The sequence below is a fragment of the Mandrillus leucophaeus genome, unplaced genomic scaffold (genome assembly GCF_000951045.1).
Source record: "Mandrillus leucophaeus isolate KB7577 unplaced genomic scaffold, Mleu.le_1.0 Scaffold329, whole genome shotgun sequence".
NCBI lineage: Eukaryota > Metazoa > Chordata > Mammalia > Primates > Cercopithecidae > Mandrillus > Mandrillus leucophaeus.
The window spans coordinates 4,117,784-4,138,512 of NW_012103465.1; the positions used below are offsets into that span (position 1 = coordinate 4,117,784).

The 20,729-nt window shown below is 40.7% G+C and overlaps 1 protein-coding gene across 1 annotated transcript in view; it reads right to left on the reverse strand.

Annotated features, from left to right (window-relative positions):
- Positions 1 to 7,791: 7,791 nt before the first annotated feature.
- The window catches only part of ERMP1 (endoplasmic reticulum metallopeptidase 1), a 56,868-nt gene continuing 43,930 nt past the window's right edge, over positions 7,792 to 20,729 (reverse strand). The window contains exons 14-15 of the mRNA XM_011988398.1: positions 10,599 to 10,762; positions 7,792 to 10,477 (exon numbers count right to left, since the gene is read on the reverse strand). Coding sequence (XP_011843788.1) covers positions 10,313 to 10,477; positions 10,599 to 10,762 — 329 coding nt within the window. The 3' untranslated portion in view covers positions 7,792 to 10,312. The remainder of the gene's footprint in view (positions 10,478 to 10,598; positions 10,763 to 20,729) is intronic.

Genomic DNA, 20,729 nt, shown 5'->3' on the forward strand with positions numbered 1-20,729 from the left:
TAGCCTGCCTTACTAGGCCGGGGAAGTTCTCCTGGATGATATCCTGCAGAGTGTTTTCCAACTTGGTTCCATTTCCCCCGTCACTTTCAGGCACACCAATCAGACGTAGATTTGGTCTTTTCACATAATCCCATATTTCTTGGAGACTTTGTTCATTTCTTTTTACTCTTTTTTTCTCTAGACGTCTCTTCTCACTACATTTCATTCATTTGCTCTTCAATCGCTGATACTCTTTCTTCCAGTTGATCGAGTCGGTTACTGAAGCTTGTGCATTTGTCACATAGTTCTCGTGTTACGCTTTTCATCTCTATCAGTTCTTTTAAGGACTTCGCTACATTGGTTATTCTAGTTAGCCATTCGTCAAATCTTTTTTCAAGGTTTTTAGTTTCTTTGCACTGGTTACATAGTTCCTCCTTTAGCTCTGAGAAGTTTGATCGACTGAAACCTTCTTCTCTCGACTCGTCAAAGTCATTCTCCATCCAGCTTTGTTCCGTTGTTGGCGATGAGCTGTGTTCCTTTGGAGGCGGAGATGCACTCTGATTTTTTGAATTTCCAGCTTTTCTGCACTGCTTTTTCCCCATCTTTGTGGTTTTATCTGCCTTTGGTCTTTGATGATGGTGACGTCCTGATGGGGTTTTGGTGTGGGTGTCCTTTCTGTTTGTTAGTTTTCCTTCTAACAATCAGGACCCTCAGCTGCAGGTCTGTTAGAGTTTGCTTGAGATCCACTCCAGACTCTGTTTGCCTGGGTATCAGCAGCTGAGGCTGCAAAAGATAGAATATTGCTGAACAGTATGTGTTGCTGTCTGATTCTTGCTCTGGAAGCTTCATCTCCGGGGTGTACCCCACTGTGTGAGGTGTGAGGTGTCGGCTGCACCTAGTGGGGGATGTCTCCCAGTTAGTTAGGCTACTCAGGGGTCAGGGACCCACTTGAGCAGGCAGTCTGTCCGTTCTCAGCTCTCAACCTCCATGCTGGGAGATCCACTGCTCTCTTCAAAGCTGTCAGACAGGGGCATTTACCTCTCCCGAGGTTTCTGCTGCTTTTTGTTTAGCTATGCCCTGTCCCCAGAGGAGGAGTCTACAGAGGCAGGCCGGCCTCCTTGAGCTGTGGTGGGCTCCACCCAATTCAAGCTTCCCGGCGGCTTTGTTTACCTACTTAAGCCTCAGCAATGGTGGGCGCCCCTCCCCCAGCCTCGCTGTCACCTTGCAGTTAGATCTCAGACTGCTGTGCTAGCAATGACGGAGGCTCTGTGGGCTTGGGACCCTCTGGGCCAGGTGTGGGATACAATCTCCTGATGTGCCGTTTGCTAAGACCCTTGGTAAAGCACAGTATTAGGGTAGAAGTTACCTGATTTTCCAGGTGTTGTGTGTCTCAATTTCCTTTGGCTAGGAAAAGGAATTCCCTTCCCCCTTGTGCTTCCCAGGTGGGGGGATGCCCTGCCCTGCTTCAGCTCTTGCTTGTTGGGCTGCACCCATGCACCCATTTATTGGGTTCTTAAGGTCTTTTAACAATGGATTATAGTTTTTGGTAAGTTTCATACTTTTGTTAGATTTATTCCTAAGCATTATTAATGCTATTGTAAAAAAAAATGGAATTTTCTGTTTTTGGATTGTTTGTGTATATAAATACAATTGCTTCTGTATATTGACATTGCATTATGCAACACCAAACTTCTTTTTTGTGGATTCCTTAGGATTTTCTACATTGAAGTTCATGTTGTTTGCAACCAGAGATAGTTTAAACTCTTCCTTTTCAATCTGGATGCCTTTTCTTTCTTTCTCCTGCCACACTGTCCTGGGTAGAGCCACCAGTACAGTGCTTCTTAAGTGGCAATAGTGGACATCCTTGTTTTCTGATCTTAGGGAGAAGCTTTCTTTCATCACTAATTATGATGCTAGCTGTGGGTTTTTCATAGATAACCTTTATCTGGTTGAGGATGTTCCCTTCTGTGTAGTTTGTCTTTTACAAAACCCAAAACCCTCCCATGATAAAAACACTCAACAACAAACATTGCATCTATTGAAGTAGTCATGTGGGTTTTGTCCTTTATTCTACTAATATGGTACATTACACTGATTTTCAAATGTTTTTGTTTTAAGACAGAGTTTTGCTGTGTCACCCATGCTGGAAGGAAGTGGCACAGTCATTACTGACGGCTTGCTGCAGCCTCAACCTGCTGAGCTCAAGCCATCCTCCTACCTCAGTTTCTATAGTAGTTGGACCCACAAGCACACACCACCATGCCCTGCTAATTTTTGTGTTTTTGGTAGAGTCAAGGTTTTGCCATGTTGTCCAGGCCAGTCTCAAATTCCTGGGCTTAAGCAATTCACTCACCTTGGCCTTCCAAAGTGCGCATGTGCCACCGCGCCTGGCCAACTTTCTAACATTAAGCCAACCTTGCATTCCTGGCATAAATTCCATTTGGTCATGGTGTAGAGCCAAGTTGGAGAAAGAAAAGAAATTATTACCAACATGTTTTATTTTTACAAATCAAATATGGAAGTATCAAAAAATACACTGATATACCCCAAAAATCCCTAAGTATTTCAACTAAAAAGAGACATTAAGAGCCATAACTGGGATTGCTGGCAAGATGGCTGAATAGGAACAACTCCAGTCTGCAGCTCCCAGCGAGATCAACAGAAGGTGGGTAATTTCTGCATTTCCAACTGAGGTACCTGGTTCATCTCATTAAGACTGGTTGGACAGTGGGTGCAGCCCAGTGAGGGTAAGCCAAAGCAGGGTGGTTAGTTGCCTTACCTGGGAAGCACAAGGGGTTGGGGAACTCCCTTTCCCAGCCAAGGGAAGCCATTAGGGATTATATCTTGTAGTCTAGCCCAGATACTGTGCTTTTCCCACAGTCTTTGTGTCCCGCAGACCAGGAGATTCCCTCCAGTGCCCATGCCACCAGGGCCCTGGTTTTCCAGCATAAAACTGGGCGCCTGTTTTGGGCAGACACCAAGCTAGCCGCAGTTTTATTTTCATACCCCAGTGGTGCCTGGAACACCAGTGAGACAACCATTCACTCCCCTGGAAAGGGGGCTGAAGCCAGGGAGCCAATGGGTCTGGCTTGGCGGGTCCCATCCCAACGGAGCCCAGCAAGCTAAGATCCACTGGCTTGAAATTCTCATTGTTGGCACAGCAGTCTGAGCTCGACCTGGGATGCTCAAATGTGGTAGGGGGAGGGGCGTCCACCATTGCTGAGACTTGAGTAGGCAGTTTTACCCTCACAGTGTTAACAAAGCCGCCGGAAAGTTCAAACTGGATGGAGCCCACTGCAGCTCAGCAAGGCCACTGTGGCCAGACTGCCTCTCTAGATTCCCTCCTCTCTGGGCATGGCAACTCTGAAAAAAGGCAGCAGTCCCAGTCAGGGACTAACAGATAAAACCCCTACCTCTCTGGGACACAGCACTTTGGGGAAAGGGCAGTTGTGGGCACAGCTTCAGCAGACTTAAACGTCCCTGCCTGGCAGCTCTGAAGAGAGCAGTGGATCTCCCAGTACAGCATTTGAGCTCTGCTAAAGGACAGATTGACTCCTCAAGTTGGTCCTCCCAGTAGGGGCCAACAGACACCTCATACAGGAGAGCTCTAGCTGGCATCTGGCATCTGGTGGGTCCCCCTGTGGGACAAAGCTTCCAGAGGAAGGAACAGGCAGCAATCTTTGCTGTTCTGCAGCCTTCGCCAGTCTGCAGCAGAGGGCCTGAATGTAAGGAGGAAAACTACCAAACAGAAACGAATAATATCAACATCAACAAAAAGGACGTCCAGTCAAGAGATCCCAGCTGAAGGTCACTAACTTCAAAGACCAAAGGTAGGCAGATAAATCCACAAAGATGGGGAGAAACCAGCACAAAAAGGCTGAAAATTCCAACAAGCAGATCACCTCTTCTCCTCTGAAGGATCACAACTCCTCGCCAACAAGGGAACAGAACTGGACAGAAAATGAGTTTGACGAATTGACAGAACTTCAGAAGGTGGATAATAACAAACTCCTCCAAGCTAAAAGAGCATGTTCTAACCCAATGGAAGGAAGCTAAGAACCTTGAAAAAAGGTTAGACAAATTGCTAACTAGAATAACCAGTTTAGAGAAGAATATAAATGACCTGATGGAGCTGAAAAAAACAGCACGAGAACTTCATGAAGCATACACATGTATCAATAGCTGAACTGATATCAGAGACTGAAGATCAGCTCAATGAAATAAAGCAAGAAGACAAGATTAGAGAAAAAAGAGTGAAAAGAAACAAAGCCTCCAAGAAATATGGGACTACGTGAAAAGGCCAAATCTACGTTTGAATGGTGTACCTGAAAGCAACAAGGAGAATGGAACCAAGTTGGAAAACACTCTTCAGGATATTATCCAGGAGAACTTCCCCAACCTAGCAAGGCAGGCCAACATTCAATTCAGGAAATACAGAGAACACCACAAAGACACTCCTCAAGTAGAGCAACCCCAAGACACATAATTGTCAAATTCACCAAGGTTGAAATGAAGGAAAAAATATTAGGCAGAGAGAAAGGTCGGGTTACCCACAAAGGGAAGCCCATCAGACTAACAGCAGATCTCTTGGCAGAAATTCTACAAGCCAGAAGAGAGTGGGGGCCCATATTCAACATTCTTAAAGAATTTTCAACCCAGAATTTCATATCCAGCCAAACCAAGCTTCATAAGCAAAGGAGAAATAAAGTCCTTTACAGACAAGCAAATGCCGAGAGATTTGTCACCACTAGGCCTGCCTTACAAGAGCTCCTGAAGGAAGCACTAAACATGGAAACGAATAACTGGTACCAGCCACTGCAAAAACATACCAAATTGTAAAGGCCATCAAGAGTATGAAGAAACTGCATCAACTAATGGGCAAAATAACCAGCTAGCATCATGACAGGATCAAATTCACACATAACAAATGTAAATGGACTAATGCCCCAATTAAAAGACACAGACTGGCAAACTGGACAGAGAGTCAAGACTCATCAGTGTGCTGTATTCAGGAGACTCATCTCACGTGCAAAGACACACATAGGCTCAAAATAAAGGGATGTAGGAATATTTACCAAGAAAATGGAAAGCAAAAATAAAAACAAGTTGCAATCCTAGTTTCTGATAAAACAGACTTTAAACAAAGATCAAAAGGGATAAAGAAAGGCATTACATAATGGTAAAGGGATCAATGCAACAAGAAGAGCTAACTATCCTAAATATATATGTACCCAAAACAGGAGCACCCAGATTTATAAAGTTCTTAGAGACCTACAAAGAGACTTAGATTCCCACACAATAATGGTGGGAGACTTTAACACCCCCTGTCAACATTAGATCAACATGATTGTATATTTAGAAAACCCTATAGTCTCAGACCAAAATCTCCTTAAGCTGATAAGCAACTTCAGCAAAGCCTCAGGATACAAAATCAATGTGCAAAAATCACAAGCATTCCTATACACCAATGACAGCCAAATTATGAGTGAACTCCCATTCACAACTGCCACTAAGACAATAAAATACCTAGGAATACAACTTGCAAGGGATGTGAAGGACCTCTTCAAGAACTACAAACCACTGCTCAAGGAAATGAGGGGATACACACAAATGGAAAAACATTCCATGCTCATGGATAGGAAGAATCAGTATGGTGAAAATGACCATACTGCCCAAAGTAATTTATAGATTCAATGCTATCTCCATCAAGCTACCATTGACTTTCTTCACAGAATTGGAAATAACTACTTTAAATTTCATATGGAACCAAAAAAGAGCCCACATAGCCGAGACAATCCTAAGAAAAAGAACAAAGCCAGAGGCATCACACTACCTGACTTCAAACTATACTACAAGGTCACAGTAACAAAAACAGCATGGTACTGGTACCAAAACAGAGATATAGACCAATGGAACAGAACAGAGGCCTCAGAAATAATACCACACATCTGCAACCATCTGATCTTTGACAAACCTGACAAAAACAAGCAATGAGGAAGGGATTCCCTATTTAATAAATAGTGTTGGAAAAACTGGCTAGCCATATGCATAAAGCTGAAACTGGATCCCTTCTTTACCACCTTATACAAAAACCAAGATGGATTAAAGTCTTACCATAAAAAACCTGAAAGAAAACCTAGGCAATACCATTCAGGACATAGGCAGAGGCAAAGACTTCATGACTAAAATACCAAAAGCAATGGCAACAGAAGCCAAAATAGTCAAATGGGATCTAATTAAAGAGCTTCTGCACAGCAAAAGAAACTAACATCAGAGTGAACAGGCAACCTACAGAATGGTCGAGAAAATTTTTGCAATCTATCCATCTGACAAACGGCTAGTATCCAAAATTTACAAAGAATTTAAACTTACAAGAAAAAAAAAAAAAAACCCATCAAAAAGTGGGCAAAGGATATGAACAGACACTTCTCAAAAGAAGACATTTATGCAGCCAACAAACATATGAAAAAAAAGCTCATCACTGGTCAGAGAAATGCAAATCAAAACCACAATGAGATACCATCTCACACCAGTTAGAATGGCAATCATTAAAAAGAAACAACAGATGCTAGAGAGGATGTGGAGAAATAGGAATGCTTTTATACTGTTGGTGGGAGTGTAAATTAGTTCAACCATTGTGGAAGACAGTGTGGGGATTCCTCAAGGATCTAGAACTAGAAATACCATTTGACCCAGCAATCCCATTACTGGGTATATACTTAAAGGATTATAAATCATTCTACTATAAAGACACATGCACACGTATGTTTACTGCAGCACTGTTCACAATAGCAAAGACTCAGAACCAACCCAAATGCCCATCAACGATTGACTGGATAAAGAAAATGTGGCACATATACACCATGGAATACTATGCAGCCCTAAAAATGGATGAGTTCATGTCCTTTGCAGGGACATGGATGAAGCTGGAAACCATCATTCTCAGCAAACTAACACAAGAACAGAAAACCAAACACTGCATGTTCTTACTCATAAGTGGGAGTTGAACAATGAGAACACCTGGACACAGGGAGGGGAACATCACACACCAGGGCCTGTCAGAGGGTGGGGGGTTAGGGGAGGGATAGCATTATGAGAAATACCTAATGTAGATGATGGGTTGATGGGTGCAGGAAACCGCCATGGCCCATGTATACATATGTAACAAACCTGCACATTCTGCATATGCACCCCAGAACTTAAAGTATAATTTTAAAAAATTTAAAAGTCATAACTGCATCTTGGCTAAAAACAAAGAGCCATAACTGCATCTTGGCTTTACTGGCCCTAAAAGAAGGAGTGTTAGAAGTTGTTCAGCTGCTTCACCTTGTATTGAACTTTTCTGAGAGAATTCACTCAAAGCTTAAATAATTTGCAGGAGATCTTTGAACTCAAAGTTCATGCTCTATTTTGGTGAGTGGTGGTACCCTTTCCTCCTGTGGAGTTTAGAATAAACAATGGGTCACTGACTGAAAGGCAATTTCTTCCCGCCCTCCTACCCTTACTCCCAAATAAAAGAATGCCCTTCATCCTTTGCTATTTTTTTGCTAATAGGGATGATTTTAAACTCCTACATATGCTGAAGCTCAACATTTACCTAATAATTTCTGTGAAATTCAGAAGTACCATTTCATTCTAAAATAAAGGATTCTAACTGAAGTAAACATTTCCATGTTGAGTTCTTTGCTCACATGAGCCATCCAGGTCTTTCAACAGCAATTAAAAGGCTCTGTGGACATGGAATAACCCCTGAAAATATGGGGATACAGAAGAACACAGCATCTGTTTTTCTGTTAAAAAGATATCAACCAGTATATTAAAAAGTTTATTTCAGTAACATTATAAGGCAACAATCCTCAGTAAGTCAACCAGTGACAAGAAATTGACAAAACGCTCCTTCTACAGCTTCCTGAGACAGCAGGCTGGCCTGTGGCCCCTTTGGTGGTAACATCTTAAGGAATCCTATCATGTTTATTTATGCTAAACTGTAAAAACAAACACTTCATGCGACAATCATTCTTAGGTCAAACACAAGAACGAACTACTTTGAAATCGTAATTCTTCACACTTTTTCCCTGAATATGCTGTACTGTACTACTAACATTAAATTCTGTAGAAAATAATGCATTGTTAGTGATTTTGTTAGACCCTTTTAGAAATTATTTAAATGATCACTCTTATAAAAAAATTTTAATCTCAGAATCTACTGTGACAGACAAACGGTATACTTAACAGTTGAGTCATAAATACTGTGTATAATTGCTTGACCATCTCTGGCATTTAAATGACCTCCCAGAATATTACACAAGCCCTGAGACTAGTGAGCATCTTATTACTGACCTTGTACAACACCGAAGTTTCATAATGCTAAAGAAAACCAAAACAAAAGACAATAGTTTACACAGGAAAATAACCCAAAGGCAATACGAAAACAGTCATAATTTATTACTGATAAAGAGTAAAGGCATCCTTCCCAAAGCGGGGGGAAATCACAGGGAACACTAATTATATCAGATAAACCACGGGGATGGAAAATAGGCCCATATTTTAAAATTCATTGAGAAATCATTACTTTTTCTCCACAACTGTGATTCTATACAAGATACAAACCCTGCAAACCTTTTGTGCTACCTGACGGATAAAAGTAGCAGGAGCCAGACTCCTGAAGCACTTGTGATTTCTACAAACTCAAGGAAAAGCAATGACTCCAGTGTGCAGTGCTGATGCATGTGACAGCCTAACGTGTTATTATTCAGCTCTGGTTGCAGCCCTATCTACGTGGGCCCAGTTAGTTTTTAGGGAATCACAAGATTAGGCAGGCAATGAGGAGCATGATTTTAAAAAGCACATCATACACATTAAACAAGCAGCTTCAAGGACGTTTTCTCCTGCGATGCACACTTACTGTGCTCTTTCTATTCAGATAGATCCACAGACCACCTTTCAAGACCATTCCTCTCTCATTTCCTCCATCACCCAAGATAAATCTAGCTACCCTTTTTTTGTTTTGTTAACTGTGCCTTTTCTTTCAGCTTTTTGTCCTTGTTAAAATTTGTCCAATGTTTCACATTTCCTAATGATAAAAGGAAAGCTTGCACAGTTTACCACTGATCTCACCAATCCCCTCACTGCTGGAACCAAAAAGCCATGAGAGGTACTGCTGTGATACACCTTACAAGCTACATAGCCATCTTCAAAATGAAAACCACCTTTAAGTCCTCATGCTGCCACTATGCAGGATCTGAACCACCTACAGGTACAGTGGTCTCATTCCAGTATAAGCCACAACCTCAAGTCTCAGGAAAGCCAGCCTGCTGGATAGTAAATTACTGGGAAAAACTAATCTATTCAACTGGCTGGAAAACAAAAAGGCCCAGTGCATCAATAAGATTATACCATAAAGGAAACAAAGAAAAAAGAATAAATATTTATAAAATGCCCACTACTCCCAGCCTTCCTTCTACCCCAGAATAGCCCAGGTGGCAGCTCAGTGCTCTGAGGAAGGAAGTTAAGGTCATGTACTGGCACAAACAATATTCTGAACCAAAAGAACCTACGAAAACCAGAGGGATATGTGGCCAAATACTACCCTTTTCAACTTGGTAAGATGGAGAGGGGTAAACAGACATGTTTCAGAGGAAAACAGGCATAGAAAACCACCTCAGGAAAGCAGCACAGCAGTGGATCTGGGTGTCCATTTGTCAGGACAGTGAGTCACCAGCTCAGCACAGGGTCCAGGCCTCAGCACAGAGACACAAAGCACATCTGAGAGGCTGCCTGAAGAAACAGCTCGACAAAGGCTACAGCCTCAAGAGCGCAATGCTTCTCTTTTCTCCCAGCCCTATGGCAATCACTTCCCAGTGACCTACACAGAGTTATAGTCTCAAGGGGAATCACTACCCCAGTGAATGATATTTTACCCACCATCCACGAATACAACAAATGGTTTTGGGGCTTAAATTGAAACAACTTTTGTCTCATTAACAATGGTCTAACAGTGTACATCTTTCTTGATCCTAACGGGGCACCTACTGAAGTGGTTTGTTGGCTTTTGTCCTTAAGGTCATATGAAATGACGTGTGTGTAGTGGCAGTACCCACATGTGCTTAAGTGCCAGAAGACTGGCATTTTCAAGTGTCAACAGGCCATGCATCATTGTGCCACAGCTAAACCCTTATAGTGCTTGGCCCTGAAAAGTGTTAACCCAGAAAGTTCTTTGAACATATGCTCATTAAAATTCATTGACTTACGTTACAAACATCCACGTAACATGGGGAGAAACCATGTCACATGGAGTATCCACTGGGCACGTACTTAGAGCTCATCCACAAAACTAAAACACAAAGAGATCGTAGGTGCACACCCAGGCAGAGGGAAATGTCCAATCTGGGAACCTTTCCTTCAGAGCATCCAGTTGAGGGGATCTCTTGTCTTCCCCAGATAGATAGTGAGCAGCAATGGCCACAGTGACCATTCCTTCAGGATGTTCTTCTGAGACCTGCCAGAGAAAATCAATTAGTTCTCCAGTTCTCGGAAGCCAGAATACTGAACCCAAGGTTCTTGCTAAATACCACCTGGGAACCTAATCAATGAAACAAACAATGCTGGGAAATTTGCACCTGCACTTCTATCCAGAACTGCCATGCAGAGGCCTGGAGTCCATGGGAATAAAAGACAAAGTAGTCTCCTCCTTTACTTGTGACTGGGGTGCCATTACCAAGAGACCACTGAGAAAGTGTTGACCCTTTGTGGGCTCGAACATAAAAGGACATATGGCTTGGTCCTGTAAGGTAAAAGGAAGAAAGAACAGTTAATCTTTGTAAAAGGATCAAAAAAATAACCCACAATCCAAACCAAACTTCATAAAGGTTCATGCCTGTGTGACTTTAAATATACTCGCTATAAACCTAATGGAGGTTTACCAGTTTGGACACTTAGTGTGAATCAACAATGTTAAATAATGAGGTACAGGAGAAAAGGCACAGGCTCTAAATGAGAAAGCCTGTGTTAAGTTGGTCCTATCACTTAACTGCTGCATGACATCAGGAATTTAATCGATGTCACAATTTCTTCATCTATGAAATAGATTTTTTGAGGGGATTATATTAGAAAAAGCATATGAAAGTGTTGGCAAAACTGCAAAGTGCTATAACAGTACTGAATAGGATTGTCATTATGAATGGAGTTGTAATTTTCAGAGTTGATCACGTAATACCTTAAAATATGTTTTACTAGTTTTCCCTTCAAGCTAGAAAGTATCAGCTCAGTTCTGAGAATTTAGTCATCACTGGGAACTTCCAAGGAAACTGATGACAGTGGCAGTCAAACTAAAACTAAAATAGATAAAACTAAACAAAAACACACCCTCAGCCTAACTTGAAGACAGAGAATACCCACATTTGAAATAACCGTAAATTTTTAAATCTCAGGGAGCAATCTCACACACGTGTGCCCACCATGCTTCTGCTGCAAGGCTTTGTGGCAAACGCAGACCAAGTAAGTCCACCCTAAATCTGAAAATACCACTATAGTGTCCAGTCAAAGAGAGGTTTACAGGGCAGGGACTTAAAAGTATATTACTGAAGTAACAGTCTTCAAAACCAAAGCTTCTCAGGGAAAAATAAACCAAAAAAGAAAGAAGAGGCATCCTCTGGCATTTGGATGATGAAGGTGAAAAGAAGCAAAAGAAAATTCAGGGTCCTGCAAGAAAAATCCAATCAAAAACGTTGAGTGAGATATGTATTATTCATTCACACCAACGCAAACTTACTAAGGAATCTAGACTTTATTACACTGACAGAAAAGGAAGCCATTGCTAGAAATCTTACAAAACAGCACAAAAATGAGGAAGAAAAGGACAAACAGATCCATACAGTTATTACCAAAAAAAAAAAAAATCAGAAAATTCTTCTTGGAAAAAAAAACCCAACCATGAAGCAGAAGAAAATGTTATGATCACACTCCAACTACAAATGTATCCATACAAACATTTGGGCATATTTAAAACCCCACCATGAATCAGAAATTCTTACTAGAAGGAAGAATTAAAAGGACTGACTAGACTCAGAAAACAAATGGAGGAAAAAGGCAAAATTACCTTAGAAATGAAGACAATTACAAGATGCCCAACAGAACAGATTCAAAGGAAAATTTATTAACAGGCATAAAGACAGGAGAAATACTAAGAAAATTAAAATGGGAAAAAGCAAAGTAAAAAAAGGTTAGCGATAGTGGTAAAAATGGAAGGCAGGTCAAAAAGAAGTATTCATTTGGTATCCCAGAAGAAAACCGAACAACGAAACAGAACTAATATTTAAAACTGTAATCCAAGAAAGCATTCCAGAAATAAGAGAGCTGAATCTACACATTGAAAGGGACTACCAGGCACCTTAGAATATTAACATAGAACAAACAACTTCAAAACATAACCTAGTAAAACAGATTTCAAAGAAAAAAAAAATCTTCAAGGTCTTCAGTAAAAAGATCAAGTAACTTACAAAAAAAAATTACATTGTATCAGACTCCAAAAACAAAATATAAAATAAGGCAACAATGGAACAGCAATTTTTAAAAAAAAAAAATTGGAAAATGTGAACCGAAGATTTTGTCTACCAACTTGTCCTTCAACTATCAAGGTTATAGAAAACCAATTTTAGCCATATAGAAACAGAGCACTCAAGAGCCCTTCAGAAACAATCTAGAGAATAAGAAACAGTCTAGAGAATAAGATTCATCTAACCAAGAGATAACTCTACAAACTTCAGCAAAAGAACTTTTTCTTGAGACGGGGTTTTGCTCTGTCACCTAGGTTTGAGTGCAGTGGCATGAACACAGCCCACACTGCTCTACCACCTAGGCTGGAGTCCAGTGGCATGAACACAGCCCACTGCAGCCTTGACTTCCTTGGCTTCAGCAATCCTGTTGCCTCAGCCTCCCAAGTAGCTGGGACTACAGATGCATGCTACAAACCTGGCTTTTTTTTTTTGTTTTTGGTAGAGATGGGGTCTCCCCATGTTGCCCAGGCTGGTCTCGAGCTCCTGGGCTTAAGCCATCCTCCCACCTCAACCTCCCAAAGTACTCCCAAAGTAAGCCACCACACCTGGCCAAAAGAACTTACTATAGTGAGGATTTTAATACATCCAAATGTATTACAAAAACACTAAGGTGAAGGTATAAAACAAATGTGCAAATGTTACATGCTGTAACAAATATTGGATGGAAAATGGGAGAGAGAAAGAGGAAAATATAATAAGCATGCTATTGTACAGGTTAATTGGTGAGAGTTAAAACAATACCTTTATTTATTTATTTATTTTTTTCTGAGACGGGGTCTCGCTCTGTGGCCCAGGCTGGAGTGCAGGGGCGCAATTTCAGCTCACTGCAACCTCTGCCTCCCAAGTTCAAGTAAAATAATAGAGAATTAAAACAAATATAAATATTCATAAATGCCAGAAAATAAATGTTTTAAAGAGCATAGAAGACACCTCATAGAAAAAAGGAACATAATAAAGCAATACATGTAATTATAAAATATTGTGACAACTGATGCCAAATGTATGAGTAATAAAAATTAATGTAAATAAACCTAACTTACCCACTAAAAGAAAAAAAATTTCAACTTGGCTTACAAAGCCAAGCCCAATCACATACTGTATGTTTCCTGAATACAGAGATTCAGAAAGGGTAAACGAAGGTATGAACAAAGGTATTTCAGGCAAGTGGAAATTGTTTAAAAGTCCTATCTTATTTCTGAAAAAAACAGAATTCAAGGCAAAAGCATTAAATATAAAAGGGGTACTTTTTAATACTAAAAGTCACAATTCACAATGAAGACATAAAAATTGTGAATATCTATGCATCAGATAACACAGCAACCACTTTATAAAGAAAACTACAGGAGACGTATAGAAGATATATACATATAAACAGACAAATAAGAAACTTCAATACTCCATTCAGTACAAGACACGTCAATCGAGCAAAAAATAAGGATGATATAGGAAGACTTAAAATGACCAATGAGGTAGATCACGTGGATGTATACAGGTTAAGTATTCCTTATTTGAAATGCTTGAGACCAGAAGTGTTTCAGATTTTGGAATACTTGCATTACCCTATAGGTACCATGCAGGCCTTTTTGGCATTTTAAACAATATCTTTACACAACAGAACAGAGAATAAGCAAAAACAAAAACAAAACAAAAGTGTGTAATGCACATAGGTCTGGGCTTCATGTGAGGTATTATGAGAAACCTGCCATTGGCATATGCAGCCTACACACGTACCATTTTATTACTCTTTACAGGCACGCTTGCATGGAGAATCCGGGTGTGTGAGGAATGTATGTCACAGTTGAAAGGGGCTGGAAAGGTTTTCTTCCCCCAGGGATACTGAATAACTGTGTTGTGTGCCTATGTTTTGACTATGAGCTGTCATATGAGGTCAGATGTGGAATTTTCTTTTTTTTTTTTTTTTTGAGACACGGTCTCACTCTGTCACCAAGGCTGGGGTGCAGTGGTGCAATTATGACTCACTGTAGTCTCCAATGCCTGGACTCAAGCAGTCCTCCCTTCTGGGTAGCTAGGACTACAGGCGTGAGCTATTATACCTGGCTAATGTTTTAATTTTTTGTAGAGACAAGGTCTGACTATGTTGCCCAGGCTGGTCCCAAACTCCTGGCCCCAAGTGATTCTTCTGCCTTGGCCTTCCCAAATGTGGGGATTACAGGTATGAGCCACCACGGCTGGCAGAATTTTCCTTTTGTGGCATCAAGCATCAAGTTGGTGCTCAAAAAGTTTTGGATTTCAGATTTTTGGATGAGGGTGCTCAATCTGTATATATCAAAACTTTATGTACTGATAATACGAAATACACCTTCTCAAGTGAGCATCAAACACTTACAAAATCGAGTACTAGAGGTCACACAAGAAATATGGGAAAGTTATATAAAATTAGAAATAAATGACATTGATCACAATTTAATAAAACTGATTTGTTGAAATTAACAATAAAACAGCTTTCCTCTGGAAATTAAAAGGTCTTCTATTAAAGACTCTTCCGTGAAAGAGGAAGTACAAACTGAAATTACAGAATTTTTTTAAAATAGGAACTATTAGATACATGCAAAACAGTAATAAGAGGAAAATTCATAGCAATAAATTTTGGGGGATGTTGATGCAATGGCTAATGCCTGTAATCTTAACACTTTAGGAGGCCAAGGCAGGAGGATCACTTGAGGGCAATATAGCGAGACACCATCTCTAGATAAAGTTTTTTTAAAAATTTGCCAGGAGTGGTGACATACACCTGTAGTCCCAGCCACTCCAGAGGCTGAGATAGGAGGATCACTTGGAGCCCATGAGTTTGATGCTGCAGTAAGCCATGATCACACCACTGCACTCCAGTCTGAGTGACCAGGGAGATTCCAAATCAAAAATATCTGTCTTTTTTCAGTAAAATAAATTTTTTAAAGTGACTTGGATCAAAAAGAACAACAAAGTAACCAAAAGAAAGCAAAGATGAAAGCAGGAATCAATGAAATACAGAACAAAAACAGACCTAATTTTTAAAAATAGAAGTTTTTTTCCCTAAATTAACAAAATAAGACAATTGCTAGCTAAATTAAGAGAGGAGCAGTGGGGAAAGACAGCAAAACAGAAAACACAAATATACAAAAAGATAAAAAGAAAAATAATCTAAACAATAAATTTATAAAATCACATGACTATTTTGCAGGCCTCTATACTAATAAATTTGAAAACCCAGAAGAAATCAGTACTTTTCTAGAAAAATACAGATTACCAAAACTGAGCAAATTAAAGATATAAAGTTTAAACAGACCAGTTTCTTTAGAAAAAATTAAGGAACTGGCCCCCATAAAAGCACCAGGCCCTGATGGCGTTCACAGAGGAATTCAAGGCAACTTCCCAACCAAATAGCTCCAATGCTCCATAAACTGTTCCAAGGTATTGAAAATGAAGGAAAACTAATTGTTGTTATAAAGTATTAATAAAGAGTACAAAGAAAAAAGCAGACCAGTATCATTCATGAATATTAATGCACAATTTCCCAGTAACATCAGCAAACAGAATCCATCACCACATTAATAAAATAATAGGCCATAAAAAAGACACAATGAAGAAAATTCCTATCACTGCCTTCATAGATGCTCAAAAAGCCTTTCTCAAAATAAAACACTCATTTCTTGTTTTTAAAATTCAACAAGATGACAGCTGATGAATGCTTGCTGAAAATGATTTAAAAAAAAATATGTACCTTAGTCCTAAGACCAGGATCTTAAATATGAGGAAAACACTAGAGACCTTTGCACTAATATCAAAAACAAGACAAGGATGCTCACTATATCCGTAACTTCAACACTGTGCTAGAATTTATTAGCCAACTGGACAATTAGAGGCATAAAAATTGGTAGAAAAGAAATAAAACTCTATTTGCAGATGATATGCAGCAGTCAATAAACCACACCTGATATCTATTTTTGTATGGCCCTCAGGCTAGGAATGGTTTTTACATTTTTAATGGATGGTAAAGAAAAAAAAAAGGGAAAACAAAAGAATGTGACCTAGGCAAGGCCTAAATTATTTACTACCTGAATATGGTTTGCCTGTGTCCCCACCCAAATCTCATCTTGAATTGTAACTCCCACAATTCCCATGTGTGGTGAGAGGAACCCAGTGGGAAGTGGTTAAATCTTGGGGGCACATCTTTCTCATGCTGTTCTCATGATAGTGAATTAGTCTCACAAGATCTGATGGTTTTAAAAACGGTAGTTTCCCTGCACAAGCTCTCCTTTGCCTGCTGCCATCCATGTAAGACATGACTTGCTCCTCCTTGCCTTTCACCTTCTGCCATGATTGTAAGGCTTCCCCAGCCACGTGGAACTGTAAGTCCAATAAACCTCTTTCTTTTGTAAATTGCCCAGTCTCAGGTATGTCTTTATCAGCAACATGTAAACAGACTAATACAGTAAACTGGTACCAGTAGAGTGGGGTGCTGCTGAAAAGGTACCCAAAAATGTGGGAGCAACTTTGGAACTGGGTAAAAGGCAGAGGCTGCAGCAGTTTTGGAGGGCTCAGAAGAAGAGGAAAATGTGGGAAAGTCTGGAACGTCCTAGAGACTTGTTGAATGGCTGTGACCAAAATACTGATAATGATATGGAAAATAAAGTCCAGGCTAAGGTGGTCTTGGATAGAAATGAGGAACTTCTTGGGAACTACAGCAAAGGTAACTCTTCTTATGTTTTAGCAAAGAGACTGGCGGCATTTTGCCCCTGCCCTAGAGATGTGTGGAACTCTGAACTCAATTGAGAGAGATGATTTAGGGTAGCTGGTGGAAGGAATTTCTAAGCAGCAAAGCACTCAAGAAGTGGCTTGGGTGCTGTTAAAGGCAGTTTTATAAGGGAAGCAGAGCACAAAATTCAGAATATTTGCAGCCTGACAATGTGATAGAAAAGAAAATCCCATTTTCTGAGGAGAAATTCAAGCCAGCTGCAGAAATTTGCGTAAGTAACAAGAAGCCAAATTTTAATCCCCAAGACAATAGGGAAAACATCTCCAGGGCATGTCAGAGGTCTTCACAGCAGCCCCTCCCATCACTGGCCCAGAGGCCTAAGAGGAAAAAGTGGTTTCATGGGCTATGCCCAGGGTCTCCATACTGTGTGCAGCCTAGTGACTTAGTGCCCTGCATCTCAACCACTCCAGCCATGGCTGAAAAGGACCAACGCAGAGCTCAGGACGTGGCTTCAAAGGGTGCAACCCTCAAGCCTTGGCAGCTTCCACATGGTGTTGAGCCTGTGAGCACATAAAAGTCAAAAACCGGGGTTTGGAAACCTCTGCCTAGATTTCAGAAGATGTATGGAAACGCCTGGATGCCCAGGCAGAAGTTTGTGCAGGGGTGGGGCCTTCATGGAGAACTTCTGTTAGGGCAGTGTGGAAGGGAAACGTGGGGTTGGAGCCCCCACACAGAGTCCCTACTGGGGCACTGCCTAGTGAAGCTGCAAGAAGAGGGCTACTATCCTCCAGACCCCAGGATAGTGGATCCACTGACAGCTTGCACTATGCTCCTGGAAAAGCCACAGACACTCAACGCCAGCCAGTGAAGGCAGCTGGGGTGAGACTGTACCTGCAAAGCCACAGGGATGGAGCTGCCCAAGACCATGGAAACCCACCTCTTGCATCCGTGTGACTTGGATGTGAAACATGGAATCAAAGGAGATGATTTTGGAACTTTAAGATTTGACTGCCCTGCTGGATTTCGGACTTGCATAAGGCCTGTAGCCCCTTTGTTTTGGCCAATTTCTCTCATTTGGAATGGCTGCATTTACCCAATGCCTGTACCCCCATTGTATCTAGGAAGTAACTAACTTGCTTTTGATTTTATAGGCTCATAGGCAGAAGGGACTTGCTTTGTCTCAGATGAGACTTTGGACTGTGGACTTTTAATGCTAAAATGAGTTAAGACCTTAGGGGACTGTTGGGAAGGCAACATATAAGATGTGACTTGCTCTTCCTTGCCTTTCACCTTCTGCCATGATCTGAGGCCACCCCAGCCACATGGAACTGTAAGTCCAATAAACCTCTTTCTTTTGTAAATTGCCCAGTCTCGGGTATGTCTTTATGAGCAGCATAAAAACAGACTGGCCCTTTAGAGAAAAAGTTTGTGAACCCCTGGTATATCTGGAGAACCGAAGGATATCAATGGTTAAACTAACTCAAAAAATACAAGATTCAGTTAGGTAGTAGGATATAAAATTGACATGTAGAAATCAACTGCCTTCACACATACAAAAAATAATCAGAGGATATAATGGTAGAGAAATGCCCTCAATTATAAACAGCAACACAATCTAGATGAGAAAAACCTCTCAGACAGGGTTTCGCTCTGTCACCCAGCCTGGAGTATGGTAGCACAATCACAGCTCACTGCAACCTCGAATTCTATGCCCAAGCGATTCTCCTACCTCAGCCTCCCAAGTAGCTGGGACTACAGGTGTGCACAAGCACTCTTAATTTTTTTCTTTTTTTGTAGAGATGGGGTCTCACTATGTTGCATAGGCTGGTCCCAGGCTCAAGCAATCTGCCTACCTCAGCCTCCCAAAGTGCTGGGACTACAGGGGGAAAACCCCTGAAAGACATAAAAATAGATTTGAACAAAGGAAATGTCATTCCCAGGTCACTGACAGGATGACTCAACATTGTATCAGTTCTCCTGAAGGTAATTTATAAATTTATTATGATACTCCAAAAATACCAATAAGCAATAAGCTTTATATTAGAATTGGGTAAGTTATTACTGATGTTCATATGAAAAAGAAAATAGCAAGGAAGATAAATAAAAACAGCAAGGAAAATACTGAAAAAAAAAACTACAAAGGAGCTTAATGCTTTCAATCATGAAAATACTATAAAGCTTCTATAATTAAAAGTGTAATAACTAGTGTGCAAATAGACCCACACATACACAGTCAAATGATTTCTGATAAGGGCACCAAAGCAATTCAATGGTAAAAGTATTTTCAAAAAATGGTGCTAGGAAAACTTGATATCCATAAAGGAAAAAAAGAGCCTTGACCCCTACACCTCAGAGCATACACAAAAATTAATTCAAGGTGGATTACAGGCCTAAACATAAAAGCTAAAGCTGTAAAGCTTCTAGGAGGAAATGTAAGAATCTATGTTTGTGACCACTAGGTAGGCAATAATTTTTTAAAGGAATAAAAAGCACTGATCCTGAAAGAAAACCCTGATATACTGGACTTCAGAGAAATTTAAAACTTCTGCACATCAAAAGACAACATTAAAAAAAGAATGTAGAAAATCTTCACAACATGTATCAGACGAAGGATTTCTATCTGGAATACACAAACTCTTACAAGTCAAGAAGAAACATAGTATGTGTGTGTGTGTATATATATATATATATATTTTTTTTTTTTTTTGGAGACAGAGTCTCACTCTGTCGCTCAGGCTGGAATGCAGTGGCACAATCTTGGCTCACTGCAACCTCCGCCTCGCGGGTTCAAGTGATTCTCCTGCCTCAGCCTCCCAAGTAGCTGGGCTTACAGATGCACACCAATACACCCAGCTAATTTTTTATATTTTTGGTAGAGATGAGGTTTCACCATGTTGGCCAGGCTGGTCTTGAACTCCTGACCTCAAATGATCTGCCTGTCTCAGCTGCCCAAAGTGCTGAGATTGCAGACGTGAGCCACCATGCCTGGCCCATGACTTTTTAAAAAGGGAAAAGAGCTGGGTGCAGTGTTCATGCTGGTAATCCCAGCACTCTGGGAGGCAAAGGCGAGAGGATAGCTTGAGCCCAGGGAGTTTGAGACCAGCCTGGGCAACATTGTGGGATCCTGTCTCTATAAAATACTTCAAAAAATTATCGACATGGTGGTGCACACCTGTGGTCCCAGCTACTTGGAGGCCGAGGTGGGATAAGCCTGAGAGGTCAAGACTAAAGCTAGCCATAATTGTGACACTGCACTCCAGCCTGGATGACAGAGGGAGAACCCCTTTCAAAAAAAAAAAAAAAGTCAGGGGGAAGACATGAAGAAACAAAGCAAGACAAATGAATAGCCAATAAGCACTTGAAAAAGTGTTCTACACCATTAATTTTCAAAGAAATGCAAGAGATATTACTAAACATCCATTAGAAATGATGAGATGAAAAACAATTAACAGCAACTGGAAATAGCCCAACCGTCCATCAGTAGAAGAACGATAAACCAC